This window comes from Cebus imitator, unplaced genomic scaffold (assembly GCF_001604975.1).
Source record: "Cebus imitator isolate Cc_AM_T3 unplaced genomic scaffold, Cebus_imitator-1.0 Scaffold138, whole genome shotgun sequence".
NCBI classification, from domain to species: domain Eukaryota; kingdom Metazoa; phylum Chordata; class Mammalia; order Primates; family Cebidae; genus Cebus; species Cebus imitator.
The window spans coordinates 532618-558397 of NW_016107453.1; the positions used below are offsets into that span (position 1 = coordinate 532618).

General features: G+C 40.3%; 1 protein-coding gene across 16 annotated transcripts in view; it reads right to left on the bottom strand.

The window, feature by feature from the left end:
• The window catches only part of LOC108313502 (amyloid beta precursor protein), a 288061-nt gene that overhangs the window by 15504 nt on the left and 246777 nt on the right, over positions 1–25780 (bottom strand). For 10 of the 16 annotated variants that reach the window (XM_037743236.1, XM_017541904.2, XM_037743245.1 and 7 more), the window contains 3 exons: positions 17500–17721; positions 10295–10348; positions 2246–2346 (listed from right to left, as the gene is read on the bottom strand). In XM_037743236.1, the coding sequence (XP_037599164.1) occupies positions 2246–2346; positions 10295–10348; positions 17500–17721 (377 nt within the window). The remainder of the gene's footprint in view (positions 1–2245; positions 2347–10294; positions 10349–17499; positions 17722–25780) is intronic. The other 6 variants (XM_037743244.1, XM_037743239.1, XM_037743237.1 and 3 more) reach the window with 1 other exon arrangement.

The following is a 25780-nucleotide window of genomic DNA, read 5'->3' on the forward strand; positions in this document are numbered from 1 at the left end:
TTGAGACGGAGTTTCGCTCTTGTTACCCAGGCTGGAGTGCAATGGCGCGATCTCGGCTCACCGCAACCTCCGCCTCCCGGGTTCAGGCAATTCTCCTGCCCCAGCCTCCTGAGTCACTGGGATTACAGGCACGTGCCAACATGCCCAGCTAATTTTTTGTAGTTTTAAGTAGAGACGGTGTTTCACCATGTTGACCAGGATGGTCTCGATCTCTTGACCTTGTGATCCACCCGCCTTGGCCTCCCACAGTGCTGGGATTACAGGCTTGAGCCACCGCGCCCGGCCTGGCAGCATTTTTTAAGTAATAAAATATTTTCAAATTAAAGTATGTATGTGGTTTTTAAAGACATAATGCTATTGTACATGTAACAGACCATAACATAGTATAAACATAACTTTTATAGGCACTGGGAAGCCAAAAAATTTGTGTGACATTTTATTACAAAATCTGTTTTATTGTGGTGTTCTGAAATTTCCAAGGTATGGCTGTAGCTCCCTAAAAAATTCTTTCAATGTAGCCTGAAGATAGTCAAATGACTGACTTTTCAAAGCTAAAACTAACATGCCAGATCTGGAATATAAAATATAGCAAATGAAGCAAACTTCTAAAAGGGTGTTACTCATGGTATATCCATAACAAAATGAGAAACTGTTCATAATTATTCGCTTTACTAAACAAATATGCTAGCTTAACATTTTTATAAAAAGCAAATCATTAATTAGCTAATGATAGTATGAGGTAATCAGGAATAAATGCAAGTCTAGACATATTCCTGTGCCTTTAAGAAACTACTGTAATTTTGTAATATTCATTGCACTAATTATAGTATATTATCTTATCAACTAGTGCAGTAGAGGGAGCTGATTCTCCTAATTGCTGCTGCTGCCATTAGTCACTGTCGTATTACAGGCGTCAGTGTAATTGCGGAGATGGGCTTATACAATGCAGGCCCCAGCGAGTGCACATTAATCTTCAGCTTTCTGCCCTACCAACTCTCAACTCTTCAGCAGTTCCCCAGTTCCGATTAACCTCTTCAGCAACAGCCTCATCAAGAGAACCCCTAATTTTATAACAATTGATACTGGATTATCTTGCCAATGAAAACCATGCTTCAAAAAGCTAAATGTCTTTGTACAAAAAAAGAATTACGAGACTTAAGAATGCAAATCTAAATCCCAAGTCAGTCTTTCATTTGCTACAATTATTTATAGTCAAGTGAGGCATAAATAATAATTTGAAGGTGTTTCTTTAGGATATTAATACTAGGATTTATCCATTTTATTTATGAATATTGAAAAGACATTTTCTGCTTGAAAAAAGCTAGCACACACATACACACACACACACACAAAACAAAAGAAGTGCTTGACAGAACTTCAAGTATTATTGCTATAGAAATTTTATTACCATTTTTCTGTCCACCACTGAATGCGATAAAATTGTCTTCTTTATTAATTTAACCCCCTTACTGCACCTACTGATAAGATGGAAGCCTAACTAACATAATCCGTGATTTATCTGAGTTTCTAAGCTTTTGGTAAAGGATTTTATATAACTACTAGAGCTGACCACAAAGGAGATGTCGCTTTTTGATTTACTCCAATTCTAACATTAGGGGGGAAAAGTGATTTCATCTGAAAAGGAAGCTGCTGTCTTCTTTGCCCAAACCTTTTGATGAATAACACCATCAGGAACATCATGGGGTCCTGCTCACCCCATGATCTTACTCTTGCAAGAGAAGTTAAATCATGGGAGGGAGGGGAGGGAATGAAAAGAAAGAGCCAGGGGAGAGATGAATGCTCAAAGACAGTTCCAGATGGGAACTGAAGCCACATAAAGTGTTCTGTAAAACCAAGCAGCCTGTGCACGTGTTTGACTCTGATCCTTCAATAAACCTATTGTAAACCTACTTTCCTAGAAAACACAGTGGAAGTTAAAGAGGCTGCTATATTGAAATTAATTCTACTTTACGTTCTGAGTCCTGCATGAGCTTAGCTGCCTTTTTTTTTCGTTTTCTTTTTCTTTTTTTTTTTTGTTATTTTTGTGCTTTTTGTCTTAGCTGCCTTTAGTCCGAAAGAACTATTCACGAAGCCTCTTTATATTCTTTATGTTCCGTGGTAATCCTATAAGCAAGCATTTTATTTTTATCTTTTCCTTAATTTGATTTCTGGCACAGGATGAACCAGAGTTCACAGGTCATTCGGCAAGACAGAGTAGCGGAATGAGGTAAATTATTTTACGTACCAGTTTTTGATGATGAACTTCATATCCTGAGTCGTGTCGGAATTCTGCATCCATCTTCACTTCAGAGATCTCCTCCGTCTTGATGTTTGTCAACCCAGAACCTGTATTATATCATAATTAAAATATGCAGGACAACCAATTAGTTTTATTCACAAACAGTAACATTATAACACAAAGCCTACCCAAAACTTCTTTCTAGGCCTGAAGTTAGAGGAAAATTGTTTAATGACTTTCTTCAAGAAAAATGATACCCTACATTTAAATCTGTAGTTATTACTTATTTTCAACAAAAAGAAATGAAAGGGTAAAGAAATCTGAACATAAGGCTTCTGCTGCCTTTAAACACATGCTGTAATTTTTGAAAATGGGGGAAAAGCAGAAGTTAAATGCAGGTTGTGAGGTTGGCAAGGATTTGTTTCTGGAATATGTTGGCTTGGCTTAGCAGCTTATTGTTTGGCCTATTATGTGCCTTTTTCCACGTGCACTCATTAGTTCAGAAATAATAGTAAAAGGCTTTAAAAATGAGCATTAATTACCTGGTAGAACAAAACTGCTACTTTGGAGCTTTGTACCAATTACAAATAAATTATGTTCATGTATCTATGCAGTGAAGCATTGTAAAAATTATATAATTTTAGTCAAGTGTTCTAGTTATAGATACAGATTGTAATTGGTTCATCTGCTGAATAATGAGCTACAGTACATAATTTTTTTAAAGGCTTCTTTGGGACTAACAGAATTTATAACCTACAAACTCTTCCTTCTCTATAAATTGCGGTATGATTCTTAACACTCATTGTTCTGATGAATTTCATTATTCAAATAATAATTTGAAGCTTAAAAACAAAATGCAAAGCCATTTAAAAAACAAAAACATTAAGTAAAAAGTATATATGTCTGTGTCCATGCTGTAACATTTAATTATCAAAAATCAGAATCTTAGGATGAAAAGGGCTTTTGAAGTCACCTCCTCTACAGTGTTCCCACCCAGGAGCAGATTGTCAGCTCCTGTTTGAACACAGAGGAATGTGTCAATTTCTCTCCATTTTTTGAAAGACTTGCCTACCAGAATGGCCTTTTTTACATGAAGCCAGAATCGGTTTCCCCGTCCTTTGAGCCTGGTTCAACACAGAGCAAGCCTAATCCCCACTTCCACATTAGAGCCTTGAACAGGTATCAGATCCCTAAGGAGAGGCATGACTCTGTGGGTTCTTGTCTTACTGGGGCTACACAATCCCAATTCCTTCGCCTCCCAGGGGAATTACTTCTTGCTGTTGGCCTAATCACTCTTTCAATCTCGTCTATGAGATGCTGGGAGACTTGTCACACATCTTGCTGACACTGAAAAGCACAATGTCCACAGCATATGATATGCCAGTCTAACAGCACAGCCTATACAAGGAGAAGGTAAAGGCAATCTGACAAAACCCAGGAAATCCACGCTGGCTGTGACATAGCACCATTTCCTCATCCAACTGTTCAAAAAGCTTCCACTTGATAACCTATTTGCAAAGAGACTCACGGTCAATGTCAATCTATACCTGGCTTGTAGATTGTGAAGCTATCTTCTCTCCTTTTTATTACTCAGAACTTCATTTTCCTATCCCTACCTTCCCAGCTTTCCACAAAGACCGCAGGCAATGGTTCCATCTTATCTTCAAGTTCTCTTAGCCTGCAATTGGTCTGGGTCTTAAGAACTTGGATGTGGGTAGCAAGATGTCATGGTTTAAAATATATCCACAAATTTGCTGATATTCCTTCCTTCAAGAGGTAGAGCTTAACTTCCTTCCCTTGAGTGTGGTCGGGATATAGTGGCTTGCTCTAGTGAACAGGGTGTGGTAGAGGTGACGGTATATGACTTCTGAGACTAGGCCATGAAAGGCACTAAAGCTTCCTTCTTTATCTCTTTCCTGGACCTCCTGGTGCGGGGATGCGAGATACCATGTTGCAGGGACTCAAGCAGCTTTACAGAGTTCACATGGTAAGGTACTGAGGTTTCCTAATAATAGCCACATGAGAAAGCCATTTTGGCAACAGACCCACAAGCCCCAAGCAAACCTTCAGATGACTTCAGCTCAGGCAATGTCTTAACTGAAACCACACGAGAGACCCTGTGCCAGAGCCATCCAGCTAAATCACACCCCAAATCCTGATCTATAAAAACTGTAAGAAACTAATGCTTGTTGTTTTAAGCTGATAAATTCTGGGGTTATTTGCTAAATAGCAATAGGTAACTAATGGGCTAGGGCTTTGTTTTCTCATGTTGATCTATCTTTTTTTTTTTTTTTTTTTTTTTTTTTTTTTTTTTTTTTTTTTTTTTTTTTTTTTTTTGAGATGGAGTATTGCTCTTGTTGCCCAGGTTGGAGTGCAATGGCATGATCTCAGCTCACTGCAACCTCTGCCCCCGAGTTTAAGCAATTCTCCTGCCTCAGCCTCCTGAGTAGCTGGGACTACAGGCATGCACCACCACATTTGTCTAATTTTTTTTGTATTTTTAGTAGAGACGGGGTTTCTCCACATTGGTCAGGCTAGTCTTGAACTCCCAACGGCAGGTGATCTGCCCCCCTTGGCCTCCCAAAGTGCTGGGATTACAGGCGTGAGCCACCCCGCCTGGCCTATGTTGATCTATCTTGGGCTTTAATTTCCTTTCATCAGAAGTTCATTCTCTTTAATAAAGACATAAAAGGCACAATGAAAGTCGGACAGTTTTCCCTTCTCGTCTCTTTAACTCTGGTCCCCTCAATGACCCAACCCTCAATCCCCGATGCCGTACCAAGAGACCCACAGAACTCTCTATTCTTATTTTCTTACTTTAATATTGTAAGTATTTTTTGCAAGTTTCAACTCATTCTGCTGAAACTAACCTTTCTGATACTTATTTTTATAGGGTAGTGATGCTAAAACTCTTTTTTCTCACTGGTTGTATATTTTTATCTTTCTATAGCCCTTTTAAATCTGAGACCTTGTATAACCACAGTGATTTCTTTACAGCTCACTTCTTTTCTGTTATTAAGATCTGGCAACTTGTGTGGTGGCTCACGCCTGTAATCCCAGGACTTTGGGAGGCCGAGCCAGGCAGATCACTTGAGGTCAGGAGTTTCCGACCAGCCTGGCCGACATGGTGAAACCCCATCTACTAAAAATACAAAAAAAAATTAGCCAGGCGAGGTAGCACACACCTGTAATCCCAGCTGCTCCGAGGCTGAGGCAAGAGAACCGCTTCAACCCGGGAGGTGGAGGTTGCAGTGAGTTGAGATCGCGCCACTGCACTCCAGCCTGGGTGACAAAATAAGACTCTATCTTAAAAAAAAAAAAAAAAAAATCTGGCAATGTAATAGGTTAGAAATGTATTTCTGAGATTTTTAAGAAAACTTCCTTGAATAGTGCTCCCTTTTAAATTTGGGGGCCAAATATTTATACTGAAAAATAAAAGTAAAGAATGGCTTTTGGCCAGGTGCAGTGGCTCATGCCTGTAATCACAGCCCTTTGGGAGGCTCAGGCGGGCAAACAGTTTGAGCTCAGGAGTTTGGGACCAGCCTGGTCAACATGGCAAAACCACATTTCTACTAAAAATACAAAAATGAGCCAGGTGTGGTGGCATATGTCTGTAATCCCAGCTGCATGGGAGGCTGAGGTGGGAAGATGGCCTGAGCCCAGAAGTGGAGGCTGCAGTGAGCCGAGATCATGTCTGGAAACAGAGACAAACCCTGTCTCAAAAGAACGAAAACAAGAGCTCTCCATTAAAAATTTTACAAGCCTACACTATTTTTGAAATGATACTGCAAATACTTTTGGTGGTCCAAAAAAAAAAATTTTTCAATTCATGTTATCAAGTCAGCATGACATATAAATTAATGTTTACAGCTCAATAGTTTGAGAGGCTCTTAGCAGAGAGAGCTCTTGCTATAATAGTTCATTTCTGTTTAGCATGAATAAAAGTCTTCATTTAGTGAAGACTTTCTACATTAAGAACATCTTACTAAAAGAAAAAAATCAACAAGCTCGCACATAGGGAAATATTAATAATAAGGTGGTACTACATGTAATAAAATGTGATGAGTAGTTTTAAATAAATGGCAAGGACTGGCTGGGTTTTAGCCTGAGGTCAGGAGTTCGAGACCCGCCTGGCCAAAATGGTAAAAGCCCATCTCTACTAAAAAACACAAAAATTAGTTGGGCATGGTGACAGTCGCCTATAATCCCATCTCTTTGGGAGCCTGAGGCAGGAGAATTGCTTGAACCCAGGAGGTGGAGGTTGTAGTGAGTTGAGATAGTGCCACTGCACTCCAGCCTGGGCAACAAGAGCAAGACTTCATCTTAAAAAAAAAAAAAAAAAAAAAAAGGAATAAACCTTAAAATAAATAAATAAATGGCAGGGACCCTGATTTCAGGTTAAGAGGTCTTTCCTGAGTGTGCTGACTTCACCCTAAGCCCTGGTGACTCCCTGAAGTCATGATGAGTAGACTTCACCCTAAACTCTCTGTCCCTTGAGTCATGATGAGTAGACAACCTGCTGTTCATGTGTGTGCTGAGGGAGGTATGCTCTTCATGATACCTCTCGCATGGCTTGGGGTCAAGGACTTGGCTTCCCCTTATTTGGACCAGAGAAGGGTGGTAATGCATTATAACAGAAAGGGTAGCTTTCTACCCTATGTGAGGAGCTTGCCAATGTATTTTTTTTTATTCTGGTCAAACTGTATAATTAGTCCACCAGAGTCTATTTTTCTTTGGAAATAAGCCAGAAGGAGGAGCTATAATGGCTCTATGCCCTGAAATCACCATTGTTATTACTGTGGTCCCTACTTGACATTAGATCCTGGCAGTCACCATATTCTGGCTTTTTAGATATGAAAGTTAAGGAGAAGCCCATTTTCCTCAGTCATGATTATAAAGCACTGGGTGGGAGGAAAACAAAAGCCTTTTTTTAACTTGCTTCTGAGTGACAATAGTGATTATTCAAAAACAATGCCACTACTTGAATGACATGACAATCTTGGGGAGGGTTTCTAAGTTTGGAAAGGCTAAAGATATAATTGGGCACATTAGACTCAAGCATGTGGTCTCCAAAATGTGATGAAGAAGAACCAAAACGATGCTACACATGTTTGATAAACTCACTAGAAGCACAAAAATGTAGAGCGCAAGCATACTCTAATACCTGTGCAGTAAACACCGCTATTCATAGACAAACCTTAACTAGAATCTTCCTCACTTCATATCTGAGCATTCTTTCTCAACTTTAGGCATCTTACTGGGCAACCCAAGCCTGTGCTGCGTATGAGAGGACGCTTGGTCTAGGCCACCGTCTCCTCTGAAGAGAATTGTTCCCTTCTTCTTTGCCAATCCAGGTGCCTCAAATCTTTCATAACCTCTCTGGAGGCTCATCTCCAGCAAGATCTCTACTTAACACACCCCTGGGTTAGTACTCCCATCTGTTCACAACACAGAACTTTCTTGTTGGCACTTATGTTGCTTTGTATTTCTTTGTCTTCCAAATTCCATCTAGTGTTTCTAAATATGCAAAATTCCTTCTATTATACTTCTAGCTACTGAGAGCAGGGACCCTGCTATTTAATTTCTTTCAAGCCTAGAAAGAATTTAGTGCATTGGTGGGGCATGGTGGCTCACACCTGTAATCCCAGCACTTTTGGAGGCCAAGGTGACTGGATCACCTGAGGGCTGAAGTTCGAGACCAGGCTGACCAATGTGGAGAAACCATGTCTCTACCAAAAAACACAAAAAATTAGCATGTCTGTAATCCCAGCTACTCGGGAGGCTGAGGCAGCAGAATCGCTTGAACCTGGGAGGCAGAGGTTGCATTGAGCCGAAATCGTGCCATTGCACTCCAGCCTGGGCAGTAAGAGTGAAACTCTGTCTCAAAAAAAAAAAAAAAGAAGAAGAAGAAGAAAAAGAAAGAAAGAATTTAGTGCATCGTTCTTTGTGAAATCTACAAGTGACATAACATTCTTACTGTTATGAGAAAGATTTTGGATGGTTTTCTCCCACCCGTATAATACCATTAACTATGCTCTAGTTCTTCCTTAAAAACACATGGTTTTCGTTTGACAATGTTTTATAGTGTCCTTTTTATGTTAGATTTAGATTTAAATTTTTTTTTTTTTTTTTAAAGAATAGGCTAGGCATTGTGGCTCATGACTGTAATCCCAGCACTCTGGGAGGCCGAGGTGGATCACCTGAGGTCAGCAGTTCGAGACTAGCCTGGCCAACATGGTGAAATTCCATCTCTACTGAAAATACAAAAAAATTAGCCGGGCATGGTGGCACGTGCCTATAGTCCCAGCTACTTGAAAGGCTGAGGCACAAGAACTGCTTGAACCCTGGAGGTGGAGGCTGCAGTGTGTCAACAGCATGCCACTCCACTCCAGCCAGGGCGACAGAGTGAGACTCTGTCTCAAAAAAGAAAGAAAGAAATTTTTTTTAAAAAAGAAAAAAACATTGACTGGTAGTGTTACCCTTTCCTTGATATTTCAATAATAACATATAGGCTCTGATGGCCCAATGTGGACATTTGATAAAACTGAATGAGTCGAATGAGTGCTTTCTAAGTTACGTTTTATGGTTGTAGATGAAAAACATGTCTTTTAAAAATAAAGTGAGACATATCATGAAAAAAGTCTCAAGGCAAATGACCAACCTGAGCTGGCTGTGGTTTCAATCAGAACTCAACTGACCCTCAGCCCGAGGCCTTACAAGTTGGCTGAACAGAACAGGAATGTCAACTCCTGGCCCCTTGAGATTCCCTTACATGACACTGACAATAAGGAGGACATTAGAAGAACTGAAACTGTCTCTGACTCACTATAATTTAAGTTCCCCTTAAAAACCAGAAATTCATAAACTCAACGAGACCAGCTGTCAAGACGTGTCACACTACCATCTCCACTGCCACTGTTAATCATGGCATAAAGGCATGAACATGCCACAAGACAGACTCTGAGTCTTCATCAGTGACAGTGCTTGGAGGCAGTCAGGGCTCGAGCCTGTGATGGAAGTAAGAGAGACAGGGCCTCCTCCTGGCTCTGCTGCTGACTGTATCTGAACCAGGCAGCAAAGGCTGACCTCTGTGTATTAATATCTTCAAAGAAGGTTAATTCCCTGTTCTTTGACTATTGCATGGGGATGCGGATAAAGAAGAAAATAAATATGGGAAGGTATGTTTTATTTGCGATTAAAATCTCCCTGGAATATATGGATTTGTCAATTCAATAACTTCCTCTTTCTGATTCACTAAAGCACTGGCTAGTATCAGTTGGGTGAGGTTGTTCATGGAGTAGATACAGGTATGTAGATGCTTCTGTTATGCTATGACATTATTCATAAAATAAGAATGTGTTTCTTCTTAATGCTTGTGAAACTGTAAAAAATGAAGTGTCTATTTCAGTGTTAATGGGATTTTTAAGTAATATAAAAAATAAAGGGCTGTGCAAAATTATGCATACACATCTGTTGTGTTACTTTAGCCACTCATTGAGAATAAGTACATACAACCCACAAAAGAAAAGATGTATTTTTGGCACTGGAGAGAAACCAATGCGGGTATTTTCAGGAAATCATGTCTACCTCAGTAACTGATTGAAGTTTGAGTCCGGTTTAGTTAGAAAAGGACCCATCTGGATGCCAAACGATAAAGAAGAGAGGCTCACGTTGGTAACTAAGTCATCACCTGATCATCTACAACTGTCTGGGCTTCTGTTTTTAAGGACAGGGTCTATATACTCTGTTTCTGGTTTTTTTTGTTTTTTGTTGTTGTTGTTGGGGGAAAAAAAAAACCCCAAATTTGGAAGGGCTCTCTTTTAGGTTTCAAAAGGAAAGCTCAGAAACAAAAAACAGATCACTTCACTCGGAACTTGGGAAATGAAGCGTAAGGAAAAGTCAAGGGGAATTTTTAAAAGTTTGGTTTCTGAGATCACTTCACATTTTAATCTGCAGTAAGTACAATTGAGAGAGGCTTAAAATGCGGAAAGGAGATGACGTCTGCTCGAGTGAAGCACAAGATGCGGAGAGGCAGAAGTCAAGCGGGTCCAATACCTGGTCGAGTGGTCAGTCCTCGGTCGGCAGCAGGGCGGGCGTCGACAGGCTCGACTGGGCGCAGGAAGCAAGAGACACAGAAAGCAAACAAGACAAATCAAGATGGTAAGTCATGGCTCCCGGACACAGTAGAGCAGGGCAAAAAGCATATGCAATAAACAAGTTACAAAACAGGAGCAGCCAGAAAAGAACCACAGTAAGTTAATCCCAAGCATCAGGGGCCAGGAGGGGCACCAGTTCAAACAGCTTATCGCTATTGATGTGCTGGTCCTGCTCCTTAGTTTTCTAATAAAAGCCCTCACCAGGATACGCAGCAACATCAAAGAAGAGAGGATAGGGAGGACAGGTTTTCCTCTGAGCTAGCTTAGAGATAGTTTCTTGGCTTTTAATTAGAAATAAAATATATCATTCCCAGCCTAGCAGAAAACCTTAAAGATACTTCCTTTTACAACTGTCCAATCTTGTCTTATTTTACAGTTAATTAACTACAAAAGGACCCTGTTAAATTTCCAGGGGAAATGCAAATATGACTTTATCAGGAGAGCAAAGTTTTATCACATAATCTACCATTTAGCGCACCAAATTTGTCCTTAGGATGAGGGTAGAAGAGGGAAACCACAGTCTGTCTTTCTCTGTCTTTTTCGGAAAGGCTGGTTTCCATTTGACAGATGATAAACAGCTGAAACATGAGGATATTTCATTGTATATTTGCCATTGTTCACAATTTTTCCTTTGTATGTGTTCTGGGTCTGACCCAAAGAAAGCAGTATGGACAGCACGATATTCCTCACCATTGTCTGACATTTCCAAACCACTTCTGATGCTCAGAACATATTTTCTTGTTTTACACTGGTGTCTGAAGAAACGAGGAATGGAGGCAGAAGTGAAACTTTTAGGATTAATAAATGGTCACAGGGCAATGAAGCCATGGGGCAGAGGTGCAAGGGGAAGCCCCCTTTGGTAAGGTGGCAAGTATAAAGGTAAGAAGGTAAGACAAAGTGAGCACAGCTGCTGAGAGAGAGATAGTGTGCTTGATGAGATGGCTTCTGACAATTTCAGTAAAACCATCTAGCCTACCGACACACACGGGCCAGGCATTCAGAGGTGGGATTCTCAGTCCAAATCAGTTTTGGATGTCACACGTTAACAGAAACAGTGAGGGAGAAGGAAGGGGCAGTGAGCCAAGTATCTAAAATATAAGCAAATATTTCTGGGAGCACTAGGACATTTGGATGAAATAAAAGAGACAAGTGGTTTGGTCCTTTCTCATGTAGAAACTGGCAGCCTGGTGGAGTCAGAAGGAGGCGGAGTGTGACCTTGGGCAGCCCACTCCTGTGGCTGTTTCTCCAAATGAAAATAGAAATGTTCACATCTGCATCTTCTAATGATAGTGAAGAACAAATAACCTTCAAAGCCCTGTTTTTGACACTACCAAATACTACAGAATTGCACTGATTAAATATCCTATTATTAAATATTCCACAGTAACTACTGATGTGAGAATGCCTACTCTTTAGTACTTCACTACTGCATTAGAGGAAGACACACGTCACTTCTTTCTGCAACTCCTAAATACATTTTGACAACGAAGTTTGGTTTTTCTATATTATTCATCTTTTTTCCTCTTTGCAACAACCTGTAATGAGTAACTGTGTTACTCCTTGTAAAAATGCAGTTAGTTGAAAGGTCATTGTACTTTCTGAGAATTTCCTGATGACGAGGGAACCAACTGGTGCTTCGACTACAGTTAAGAACACACCAAACCACAAGCTCGAGGGCAAACATACACCTTGAAGTGGTGGTGAGCACAAACATCAATAGTTACATTATTAGAAAATGTATATACAACTCAGGGGTAAGTAAATGTACATGTGATTTAAACGTAGGCTGAAGAGCTGGTAGTCCCGGAGGCCACTGTTAATGTCACTACTTATTTTCTCTGTGATCTGGGGCAAATCACATTATTTCTGAACTTCAGTTGTGTCACAAAATAAATGGTTTTTCCAGGGTTCAAATATGTATACTTATGTGAAATAAACTTACAAATGATACTGCCCTATCATTTTTCTGCCTACATTTTTCTGCCGCCCCCCGGCCCCCCTTTTTTTTTTTAAATAGGCATGTATTATTTAAAAACAGTAATAAAACCTTTCTTATTTTTTAGGAAGATTAAACAAAACTAGTTTCACCTTAAACCCTAGTCTGCTTTAAAAGATTGAAGCTGATTTAGTATGAATAAATGCTCAAAAAATAAGTAGCTAAGGGAGCAGACATTAAAAAACAGTTCTTTTTTAAAAGGCAATTATGACATCATTGCCCCCCCCAAAAAAGCCACGCACCAACAAAATGAAGTAGCGTATTATTTCCCAATCCATTGTAAACACTTTCCCATTTTTCCAGTGGACCTTTACTTAACCAGAAAGTAACTTCCTCAATAAAGTGTTAAAAACATTTTCTATTAGCTGTTTAGTAATTTAAAACCAAGAAAGAGATGATCCTATCTTGAACTTTTAATAGAGTTAAAATTAAATGTAAGCAGAAATGAGTTATTCCCTTGCTCTCAGCAGCTTTGAATCAAATCCTTTGCTATAAGAGGAGAGAAACAGAATGGTCAGACCTCTGGGATTTTTGAGTTTATTACTTCTGGTGTTCTTTGGAATAAACCTAAACTATTAACAGTGCTGCCTTATACCAACTCTGTACCAGGCCTAAGGTAATGAGGAATCAGCAATGTACCAGTTTTATATATAGGTAAGAGGCCTGACAAGAACTGGTTTGCAAGTTTAATGAAATATTAATTTAATCTAAATTTCCACATTTAAATTGGCTTTCTCACTGCCTCTATAAAGCTAATTAAAAATATACCAGAAGGCAGCTTCACTTTGCAAATACATCCACACAGGCTTATAAGACCTGCTGTGTCTCTTTAAAAATATTACAGTATTTTATCTACATATTATATCTATGTATTATTTACAAAGAGGCAGACCGTTGGCCACAAAGACTTCCTGGTGGTCACTGCAGCTACGCGGCTCTTTGTGCTGGCCTTCTCAGGCAGTCAGGAAAAAGGAGAACAAACACAAATGTCATTAACACTAATGTTAATGACACATCATTTCACGATCTGCGAGCACAGTTCTGTAACAACAGCTTCATTTCAGTTTAGCCATTCATTTAGGTTTTGTGGATGTGAAAACCAAAAAATAAACACTTCTTGAGGCAAATCGCAGTTATTCAAGAGTGTATCATACTGGAAAACCGTGTTTGTGATATGCTCATTTTCTCAACGTAAATTTTAAAAATGGGCATCAGGCCCTCCTCTGGATTTCGCTGATTGTTCTTGAGAAAACAACAAATTTTTCGTAAGCATTTGAAACTATAATAATAAGGACTGCATGAAGAATGAAAGGAAATCCTTTGAGCAGTTTAGATATTTTCAGTAGCTCTGAGTGTGCGCGCGCATGTTCGTGCGTGTGCACGTCTGTAAAAAAAAAAAAAGACTAACAAGTTTCTGGGGAGAGGTGGGAGACAGCATGAGAAGAGATGGCTTTAGGACTGTATCTCATTACGTGGCTTATTATATTCATTATTTTAAGGCTACACTGTTCAGGTCATACAGTGATTCATCTTGAGACAGGCTGATAAAGTCTCTCTAATAAGATCCTGGTTCCATTAAAAAAAAAAAAAAAAAGAGCTACCACTGAACATTTACTATGTTCCAGGAATTTTGCTAAGAGTTTTTTTTAAGGCCGGGCGCGGTGGCTCAAGCCTGTAATCCCAGCACTTTGGGAGGCCGAGGGGGGTGGATCACGAGGTCAAGAGATCGAGACCATCCTGGTCAACATGGTGAAACCCCGTCTCTACTAAAAATACAAAACATTTGCTGGGCATGGTGGCGCATGCCTGTAATCCTAGCTACTGAGGAGGTTGAGGCAGGAGAATTGTCTCAACCCAGGAGGCGGAGGTTGCGGTAAGCCGAGATCGCGCCATTGCACTCCAGCCTGGGTAACAAGAGTGAAACTCCGTCTCAAAAAAAAAAAAAAAAGAGTTTTTTTTTATGCCTTCTCATTTAATGCTCATACTATCTTTGAGGAATTGTTATCAGCCTTATTTTACAGACAAGGGAAGAGCCAGAGAGGTTAAGTAACTTGCTCATAAGCACGCAGCAGAGCTGGAATTTAAAGTCAGGCCTGTATCATTCAGGAGTTCAGGAGTGTGGGGTAGTAGTTAATATCCTATGAGATGGTGGAGAATGTGGAAGTGTTTTTGATCGTCACTAAGACGGGTGAGGAGGGAGGACCCTATTGGCTTTTGGTGGTTGAGGAACAGAGATGTCAGATGCTGTGCGCAGGGAAATCCCAGTAAGTACATGCCCTGCATTCTACCTGGTTTGGTCACTTCCCAGTGGACATACAGGTGTTTACAAAAATGTGAATCCAGAACCTAACTCAATTTTCAATATAAAACACAAAGCATCTTGGCAGTTTTTAATTTGAAAAATCCTATCATGGGCATTTCTGCTACTTCTAAAACCCAAATCACTGAAGCAGCACTCTGAATCAGCTTGTATCCAGCTTTGTCACATCCACACAGGGGCAAACACCTGACTATGCCATTGTCTCCACTTGTCATCAGGCCTGCGTACTTCCATGTTGAAAGATGTATTACCAATTACGTTCATTATACTGATTTTTCTCCCCAAATGTTGGCCGTCAATTTTATTTAAAAATTAATTTTGAGGGGGCTTTTCAAATTGATTGCTTTAAAAGGAGTGTCATGACTGATAATGAAGAGTACCACAACTCAAGACTCTGACACTGCAAGTACTACTGCCTCCCAGTATCGTTATGTAAGATTTCACTGTTCAAACAGAATCCTTATTTAACAAGAATATCAGCTCTTTTCATGAGGCCTAGGCAACGTAGTAGCTGCATGTTTGTTAAGCATCCAGAAGTACTTAATCAAGGTCTTCGCTCAAATGGACATCCTGGCAATACCCCAGGGTTTCAGTGTATATGTGTGTGTGTGTGTGTGTGTGTGTACACGCACGTGTGCGCACGCAGACTGTCGCCTAGGGCTGATGCTACAAGCTCTGCTGTTAGTAAAACAGCAAATTTAGTGTGCATCCAATTTACAAAATGAGATTGGACATTTTTCACTAAAAATTCTCATTAGAGACTGAATGAAGAGGACTTTCAATGACCAAAATATATCTACCTGCAAAAAAAAAAAAAATGACACAATCAGGCCGGGCATGGTGGCTCGCACCTATAATCCTAGCACTTTGGGAGGCCGAGGTGCGCGAACTGCCCGAGCTTAGGAGTTGAGACCAGCCTGGGCAACGTGGTGAAATCCCATCTCTACTAAACAATACAAAAAATTAACTGGGTGTGGCAGTGTGAGCCTGTAGTCACAGCTATTCGAGAGGCTGAGGCAGGAGAATGGCTTGAACCTGGGAGGTGGAAGTTGCAGTGAGCCGAGATCATATCACTGCACTCCAGCCTGGGCGACAGAGCAAGACTCTGTCTCAAAAAAACAAAACAAAACAAAAAAAAGAATCCGACACAATCAGCACTCTAGTAATAATAGGGCAGTTATCCAGGTCTTTGATAATGAATTGTCACTAAAATTTTTTCTTCTATGTGATTAAGAATTATTTTCATAAATGGTAGAGTTTTAATTATTTTTTACATCATCAGCAGCAGGGCTGTTTGCATTTGCTATTACTATAAGGTGCCCTGTTTGAATTAAGGAAACAAATTTGGAGTGATGACTCACATTGTGAAAACAGTCTATATATTTTCTGCAAGGCTTCTTTAAAAAAAAAATCTTGCCCAGTGCACTTAAGGTCTAATATTAGATTCAGATTTAGTCTGAGGAGAATACTACTTGTATTTTATAAGGTATATTATAAATATGAAACCTCCATCAACATTTGCTACTTTAATAAAGAAAATTAGGTAAAATCCTGCTGTGTTCTTGAAAAACGTGTTATTCGCATCTAGAAATCAAGGTGCTTGTGTGTTAATAATTTTATACTTCTGAACATGTAGTGAGAGAAAGGGAAAGATGCTCTCACCTAAACAGATATTTCTGCTAAGAAATCCCCATAAAAAAGTATGCCGTCTACTGTACAAATGTGTTGACAGAGAAGAATCTTAACTTCCCTGAGATATCAAATGAAAACAACATTTAGAGCAATGTGCTCCTTAATTTTGGCAGCTGCCTTAAATTTAATTTTCTAAACACAAATTAGGCCTTAAGCAAAATTAAATTTTATTTACATGTAGTTCTTTATCTTTACCTTTCACATTTAATTCAATTTGAAATTTCATGTACAAATGAGTAGCCAATGAAGACTAGTTTGGTGCCTGTTGAATCTCCATCTCTGTAAGCCCTATCCAAACTCCTCTCTGTTGGTAAACTGTAATTTCCCTTATTTCCCTACTTATCTGCTTTCTTCGAAGGTGGTATTCTAGGTCATTATGTCATAAACACAAGTTGAATTTTGTGCTTCCATTCCAAAGGGAACAATATGTCTCACAGTTAAAAAACATTTCTAAAAAATTCCTACCAAAAGTCATCAATTAAGAGCTGAGTCTCCCAGTGCCTCCATTTCCTCATTTGAAAAAGTCATCAAAATAATAGATGACATATGGTACATGCTCTTTATGTATCTGCTTTAATTGTTATATAATGTATCATTTTACATTAAGAAGAAGAACTGGAAAATAAAAATTAGAAGAATGTTATTGCCACACATTTTCCAGTGAAGAACCGCCTTTTCAATAATACACTGTGGCTCCCCTTAGCACAGGAGTTTTCACTCGAAGGACAGTATTCCCTAGAATGCAGACCTGGACATTTCAGAAACAAGAGGCCCTATGCTTGCAAATGTTATGCAGAGCATTACCATTCTGTTTCACCACCTATACAATGGGGATGTTATCTTTTCTAACAGTTGGCAGTTTACTTGCTTTGCAGCATAAAAAATATAAAGAATAATTTACGCAGATATAAAACTATTTTAATGACATAGCAACTCCTAAGATTTACTTTTTAAAGGAAAATTGAAATGAAAATACATCAAAAAAAAAAAATTCACCATTCAAGAACATACAAAAGACAACTCTCCCTCTTGCACACACGTATGTATGTCTATGTATACCTGCCAGAACGCTCTTGCTGGTTCAGGGGACTCTTACCTTCGTTTTCCGTGTTGGCTGGCACAGAGTCAGCCCCGAAAGAGTGCCACGGCTGGAGATCATCCAGGCTGAACTCCCCATTCACAGGAAGAAGCTCCACGGTGGTTTTCGTTTCGGTCAAAGACGGCATGAGGGCATCGTTTCCGTAACTGATCCTTGGTTCACTAATCATGTTGGCCAAGACGTCATCTGAATAGTTTTGCTCTTTCTGAAGCAGCTCGTCTAAAACAAACAAAACCATTTCTTGGGTGAGTAACAACAATCACAGCAGCAGCAGGAGCTACCATTTACTTTCTGCCAGGCATGGCTTCAGCTGCTTTCACGTGCATGATCTCGTATAGAGCCATGGTGTAGGTACCATTATCATCTCCCTTGGACAGATGTGAAAACTGTGGCACACGGCATTCAAGCCACTTATGCAAAGTTACAGCTCACAAGAGCTCCTGGCAGGACAGGAGTCAGGAGCATGGTAGCTGGCCAGTGTGCTGCAGCCTGGCACCCCGAGAGGTGAAAGGGCCATGGGAGCTTGGTTGCCATTTCCTCCTAACACAGTTAGATGTCCCTAATATACAATGATCACACAGGAATAAACACCAGGCTTGGTGTGGCAGCAGTAAGCAAGGCACCATCCCATTAGCTGAAAGACAGAGCAGTGAATCTCCTGTCTTACCTAGGACACTTGCAAGCATAAGAAATGCATAAATGGGGCCAGCAGTTTGCTGCATTCTTGGACAGGTTTCACTGTTTTGCCTTGAAAAAAATCTACATTCCCGAAATGCTCCTCATGCTGCATGATCTATGCCGAGGCAACAAGAAAATAGTTCCCTTGCCCTTCCAGACGTATCCCTGCACACAGACATCCAGCCTTCTCCGGACTTAACCACCCCCAGCTCCCCACATTTCCCAATGTGACCAGACACCAAATATCCTGCCTTTTTCCTCTGCTGCTTCCATTTCCAAAGAATGCTGTCCGTGCCTGCCTACCCCCACTTTAAAAATTGATTAAACAAGAATCAACTTTATGGAACATCACTGACTTATCTTTCTTTACTGGAAAAAAAAAAGAGCTTAGCATATAACCTTATATCATGTGTAATTACTGCTTTAAAAACTGACCCCAGGATATCAGTGAGTCTTCTCTTATGTTACCAAAGATTCACCATGTTTTTTTCTAATTTTTACAAATTAGAGACGAACAGATAGCACTGTGCTATTAACAATATCTGATTAACCAGAATGTCATTTTCTAATCATATCTGTGTCAAGAGTTTGCTGTATTATATATTTCAGACACATCACTGGCTAGTTTTATTGCTAGAGAAAGATCAGGATTTAAATTTGATTTGTAACATTTTACAGTCATCTTTCAAATTCTTTTATATTGACAAAAAATGTATCTAAAAAATTAAAATTCTGTTCAAATATACCCATTAAAATAATTTCATGGAATAGCATTAAAGCAAGTGATTAATTTCTTTTCATGGAGTCATTATTGCAAGAGATTTGAAATGATGAAATCCCAAGCAAATCAGCCCTTTTGAAGTCTAATCTGAGTTATAATATATCCCTGTTCACTGTGGCACCATTTCCAAAATTCAATATTTGATGCCCACGATGACCTTTCCCTTACAGATAAAAGGCCCTCATTAGATTTCCTCCAACTTTTTCATGTCTTACAGAGCCATGGGTAGTGGCAAATAACTTAGCCAATGTCTGATTTAATAAATTAAATGAGTATTTCTTTTACATAAATCTTTTGGTTGTGATTGTTAAGCACTTACTATGCTAAAGAGAAGATATTCTGGAATGTTAATAATTATTGATGCTTACACATTCATCTTGAGAGGTAATAACCTTTGCCAGCGAGACAGCTCTTGGCTCCCCCACCCCACCCCACCCTAAGAGCCATGCTGTTCTTGTGTCTTCGTGGTATTTACAATCACTTACCCTCTCTTTTATCTGGAAATGTTTTTGCTATTTCACATACACAGTACTTAGCGTCTTTCCTGTGACGTCGCTGAATAACTCTTCTCACTCTTTTTTTCTCCTGTCTTCATCCCTGTCATTTTCTTCTTGTATCTTTTTCCATCTGTTTCTACAATTCCCCTCTTTGGAAATCCCATCCACTCTTGAAACTCTAAAGACCTCCTACCTTTTGATGAATCTGAAATGTATTTCCCCAGCTTCAACTTCTCCTTCCAACTCAAATTTGTATATTTCCAACAGTTTGGTGGAGATGCCCATTTAGGGCTCCTTCCTGATCCAAGCACTTGCTAGGTACAGAACTGTACTCAAGGTCCCTGGCTTTCCCTCCCACCTTTCCTGTTTTCTAATCATGGTAAAACCATTCTCCCTCCCAGTCACAGGCCTGAATCTTTCAGAACCACCCAGGACTCCCTGCATTTCTGTGTCCTGTACTACTGACAAATCCTTTTGCATTCTGTTTTTGAATTCTCTCAGCTATTTCCTGCTTTTCTACATCTCCCTCACTGCACCTGGGAATATGATTACTTTTCGCCTGGATAATTATGATAGACTCCTCACTGCTTGCTATGGTCTGAATGTCCCCCAAAAGTCACGGGTTGAAACTTAATCTCCACTGTGGTAGTAATAAAAGCTAGGGTCTTCTGGAAAGCAAGTCATCAGAGTTCCACCCCACCAAATGGATTCGTGCCTTATAAAAGGGTTGGAGAAAACCAGCACAGGCCCCTTTTTGTGCATCTGCCACGTGAGATCACAGGGTTTGCTGCCTTTGGAGGATGCAGCCACCAGGTGCCATTTTAAAAGCAGAGATCAGGCCCTCTGTTGAGGTTCCTGCACCTTGATCCTGGGCTTCTCAGCCGCCAGAACTGCAGTATTTCTAGTGTTTATGAATTACCCAGTCTCTCGTATTGTTACAGCAGCACGAACTAACTGAGACTGATTTTTATTTTGTTTTTTGGTTCCAGAGATCTTTTCCTGACGCAGAGGAATGGCTCCCTTTTCATTTCAGTGGGTCTTTATTTTCCACTGAATTCATTTCAACTCCTCTGCCAGATGCTGAAGGCCCTCTGTGGTCTGGGCCTACCCGGTATTTCTAGCCATGAAACTCACAGCTCCTAGCTATACCACACCTCTCTCTCAGGCTAAATGGCTGGGGTATTCCCACAAAAGACCAGGAGTGCCATCGTGACACTTTTGTCCTCTACTCCTGCTATCTCGGAAGCCCATCTCTGCTCATCTACATGATTGGAACTCTTTAGAGCCCAGCTCAAATGCCCTCTACTGTATGACTCTCCTCTCCCAAGACAGGCATTATTATACTGACAGAACAAGGAGACTGAGGCTGGGAGAAAGGAACCAATCTCTTCAGGACCCAATGGCCAGTAGGCACCAGTGCTGAAATCCAAGTCTTGGGCTGCATAACGCCAGCCTTCCCATGTTCAGCCCCTATCTATTTCAGCCTCTCATATTACACAACAGTAGATGCTGAAATCGGGCAGTGTAAGCATCCTTTCAATGTCTTCAGTCTCTGTCACTCTTGTGGATTTGTAAGCTGACTTAATCACTGTTAGTCCTATGGAATGGTTACTGCTTTTGGTCTCCAAACAGGCATTTCTCAGGCAGGGGCAGCTGGAGAGGGCCCTGTACCCCATGTCAGCCCTTGGCAGTAAAAATGCAGAGTAGCAAAATACCATGGTGAGAAATCTTACACTTGTACTTCACAGAATAGCCAGGGCATCTGAGGTTGAGGTACACTGTGGTACCCCCCTTTTCTCTGTTACACTGTTGGTAGAAAAGTTCTCCAAATGGCCTCCCGCATGCTGAGCCTCATAGTGGTTAATTTTCCTGGTTTATTATGTTCATTTTCAGAAAACGTAAGTGAAAGAATGACAGATTCAAGAAAAGTTACATTTTTAGCAGGGTGAAACACACTTAGCTTTTTTTTTGGTTGCTCAAAATAAGAAGAAATTCACATTCCTATCTTAATTTAACACAGAAAATTTAGAAATAACCACCCCTGGCTGTGTCATTTGGAACAATGATATCAGTGTAGATTTGTTTATTTATTTATTTTTATTTTGAGACAGCATCTCACTCTGTTGCCCAGGTTTCAGTTCAGTGGTGCGATCTCGGCTCATTGCAACCTCCACCTCTCGGGTTCAAGCAATTCTCCTGCCTCAACCTCCTGAATAGCTGGGATTACAGGCACGCACCACCATGTCCAGCTAGTTTTTGTATTTTTAGTAGAGACAGGGTTTCTCCATGTTGGCCAGGCTGGTCTCGAACTCCTGACCTCAGGTGACCTGCCCACCTTGGCCTCCCAAAGTCCTGGGATTACAGGCATGAGCCACCGTACCCAGCTGTCAGTGTGGTTTTAAGAGAAAAAAAGAGGTAGACATGATGGATGATTATTATCAGAAGTAGAATTCAGTTTTGTCATAAAATGTCCAAGGCAGCCAGCTACCCATAGGCATGACTAAAGGCTTAGGATTTTACCAATGGCTAACACAATGGCACTGGGCAACTGAGCCTATGACAAAATACCCAGAGCCAAATATGACTATTTCATTGTTCATTCGGAGTGGGGCTTTATCTGACTTCCATGGTGAGACTAATCACACCAAAACTGCACTTCTGCTACATTAGGGGCCCTGGCAGATTATTCTTTTATCCGAATTAATTTAATACTTTATTACAATGTTCTGATGGCCTGTATTGGGGATTTTCAGAGCTTTTAAGCATCTACATTTGCCAACCGCTGTATTAAACTAAGAGACTTTGCTTATTTTCCTCCAGAGACTTATTTTCCCCCTCTACAAGCTATTTCTTATGACTCAAAATTGTAGCAGTTACCTTTGAAGTGAAATATCTTCTACAATATCCAGGCATTTGAGCCTTACAGTTAAAAGTGCAAACATTTGAGCTGATGATAATATTTAACACATGGCTTAAGCAATAACAGAGGTATTTAATTTCAAATATGAAACACACAATGAACCCCATCACCTTGCTCTTTTAAAAATGCTTTGAGGGGGCCAGGCGTGGTGGCTCAAGTCTGTAATCCCAGCACTTTGGGAGCCCGAGGTAGGTGGATCACGAGGTCAGGAGTTCCAGACCAGCCTGGCCAACATGGTGAAACCCCATCTCTACTAAAAATAAAAAAATTAGCTGGGCATGGTGGTGGATGCCAATAATCCCAGGTACTTGGGAGGCTGAGGTGAGAGATTTGCTTGAACCCAGGAGGCAGAGGTTGCAGTGAGCTGAGATCACGCCACTGCATTCCAGCTTGGGTGACAGGGCAAGACTCTGCCTCCAAAAAAAAAAAATGCTTTGAGGATGAATACGAGGCATACTTAAATGGGGAAGAAGACCTATCACTTAGCTATCATTGTAAATACTTAAAAATACTTTAAAGAAAACAACATAAAAGAGATAATGGTAACTTCATCTTCAAATAGATATATTGTTTTTTTAGACATCCATGATCATTCATTTTGAGAAAAATAGCTTCATAAATAAAAGAACCACTGAATACGAAGCAGATGAATTCATCTAATATTCTTTTAATTATTAATCCACCAGCCAAATGCCTTCTACAAATTTAATGGTCATACTTTAGATTTCTAGAAAATAAAATTTATAGGCATTAAACCAATCAGTTTTCTTTTACAAGTGTCAGTTATAATTTTTGAACAGCCTTTTCCATACATTGAACACAGGTGAATTGGAGAACATTTTCTTCACATAAAGTAGGTGCTACCTCAGCCTTTTCCCTGTAAAATTCAGCTGTTAAAGCTCTGATTAGAATCCATCCATCTGAAAAAGGTCTAATATCCAGAATCTACAAAGAACTTAAATAATTTACAAGAAAAAAAAAAACAACGCCATCAAAAAGTGGGCAAAAGATATGAACAGACACTTTTCAAAACAAGACATTTATGTGGCCAACAAACATATGAAAAAAAGCTCATCATCACTGGTCATTAGAGAAATGCAAATCAAAACCACCATGAGATACCATCTCATGCCAGTTAGAACGGCGATCATTAAAAAGTCTGAAAATAACAGATGCTGGCGAAGATGTGGAGAAATAGGAATGCTTTTACACTGTAGTTAGGAGTGTAAGTTAGTTCAACCATTGTGGAAGACAATGTGGTAACTCTGCAAGGATATAGAACTAGAAATACCGTTTGACCCAGCAATCCCATTACTGGGTATATACTCAATGGATTATAAATGATTCTACTATAAAGACACATGCACACATATGTTTATTATATCACTATTTACAATAGCAAAGACTTGGAATCAACCCAAATGCCCATCAATGATAGACTGGATAAAGAAAATGTGGCACACATATAACGTGGAATACTATACAGCCATAAAAAAGAATGAGTTCATGTCCTTTGCAGGGACATGGATAAAGCTGGAAACCATCATCCTCAGCAAACTAACCCAGGAACAGAAAACCAAACACAGCGTGTTTTCACTCTTAAGTCGGAGGAGAACAATGAGAACATATGGACACAGGGAGGGGAACATCACACACTGAGGCCTTTAGAGGGGTGGGGGGAAAGGGGAGGGAGAACATCAGGACAAATATCTAATGCATGCGGAGCTTAAAACCTAGATGATGGGTTGACAGGTGCAGCAAACCACCATGGCACATGTATACCTATATAACAAACCTGCATATTTAGCATATGTATCCCAGAACTTAAAAGTAAAAAAAGAAGAAAAAAAAAAAGCTCTGATTTGGACACCAGTGGGAATATGAAGTCCCTGGGCCTTTTGGTTTTTCTTTCATCTAGGATTGAACCTCCACTGCTATTACTATTTTTCTTATTTTCTGATTCTTTTTGTTCCCATGGAAAAATATTTATCTGCAGCCTCTCCACAAATGGAAATTTTTTACTCTTATCTAACAGAAGGTTCGCATATGAACAATTCTCATCTTTTAAATAAAAATTTACTTTTGTACCTGCCTGAAAGGACTGAAGATCACACCCCTACACTCTCCTCCACGACCCTTCTCTCTCCCCTGACACGGCTGCATTGGAAGTATCTGTAAATGGGATGAACTAATTTTTCCCTGTCAAGAAGCTCCACTATAAATCAGCAATCACCCATTCTAGGCATTTTGCCCACACCAGGGCTACGAGATCAGATTTAATTTTCCAATCAGCCGTTCTGTACTTGTCTGATTCTTGGCTCAATATACAACTGTTATGTTTATTATACTTAATCTCTCCATGGCCTCTGAAACTCCTCAGGGCTCATACTCCTCATCCGCAAAATCATGGGAGGCTGGTTCCATGGTTTTTGCAGTTCCTTCACTTTGTATCCTTTTGTCTATACACTTGCTACATGGGTGTTCTCTGGGAGCTTGCCAGATGTGCAGAATCTCAGGTCCCACCCAGATCCAGGGAATCAGATTCTGCATGTTAACGTGATCCCCAGGCGACTCTCATGCATGTTTCCATCTGAGAAAACGTACCGCCTACCCACCAGCACAGTGACCACAGCCGCAAGCTATACAAAACACCACTACAAAACAGCCTTGGTTACCCCTTCATGAAAGGAAAACAAGCATAATGCCTGGGTGCGGTGGATTACTTGAGGCCAGGAGTTCAAGACCAGCATGGTCAACATGGTGAAACCCTGTCTCAACTAAAAAAAATGCAAAAATTAGCCAGGCATGGTGGCGCATGCCTGTAATCTCGGTTACCTGGGAGGGAGAGGCAGGGAAATTGCTTGAATCTGGGAGGTGGAGGCTGTAGTAAGCTGAGATTGTGCAACTGCACACCATCCTGGGCAACAGAGCGAAGCTCCGTCTCAAAAAGAAAACAAAAACAAAAAAAACAAAAGCCTCAAAAACAAAGCAAGGCATGAGATGAGTGTGGGTCAAGAAACAATACTGCCAGGGGAAGCTTCACTCTAAAACACTTTAAAAGCCAAGTTCTTCAAGCCCAGAGTCATGCCTTGAAGTTACTTATCATCAGGGTCACATTCCTGAACCAGAAAGTCACAGGAAAGGAAACACTGCACACGGACATCCTTCTTCACTGGACCATTTGTTACGGCAAGTTTTCAGGAAACAGGTCAGTAAGTGTAGAGGGCATCACAGGACACACTTCACTGCTGGGTTTCCCAGAAAAGAGCAGCTCTCCCCTACTGAAGACACTTTTAGCAGACTGGCCTTCACTAGGGAGTAAATATACTAAAAAAGCATGGTCTTACTTGTAGGTCAGTGGAGAAGCTGATGTGGGGAAGAACTTATGTGACCTTTAAGTGT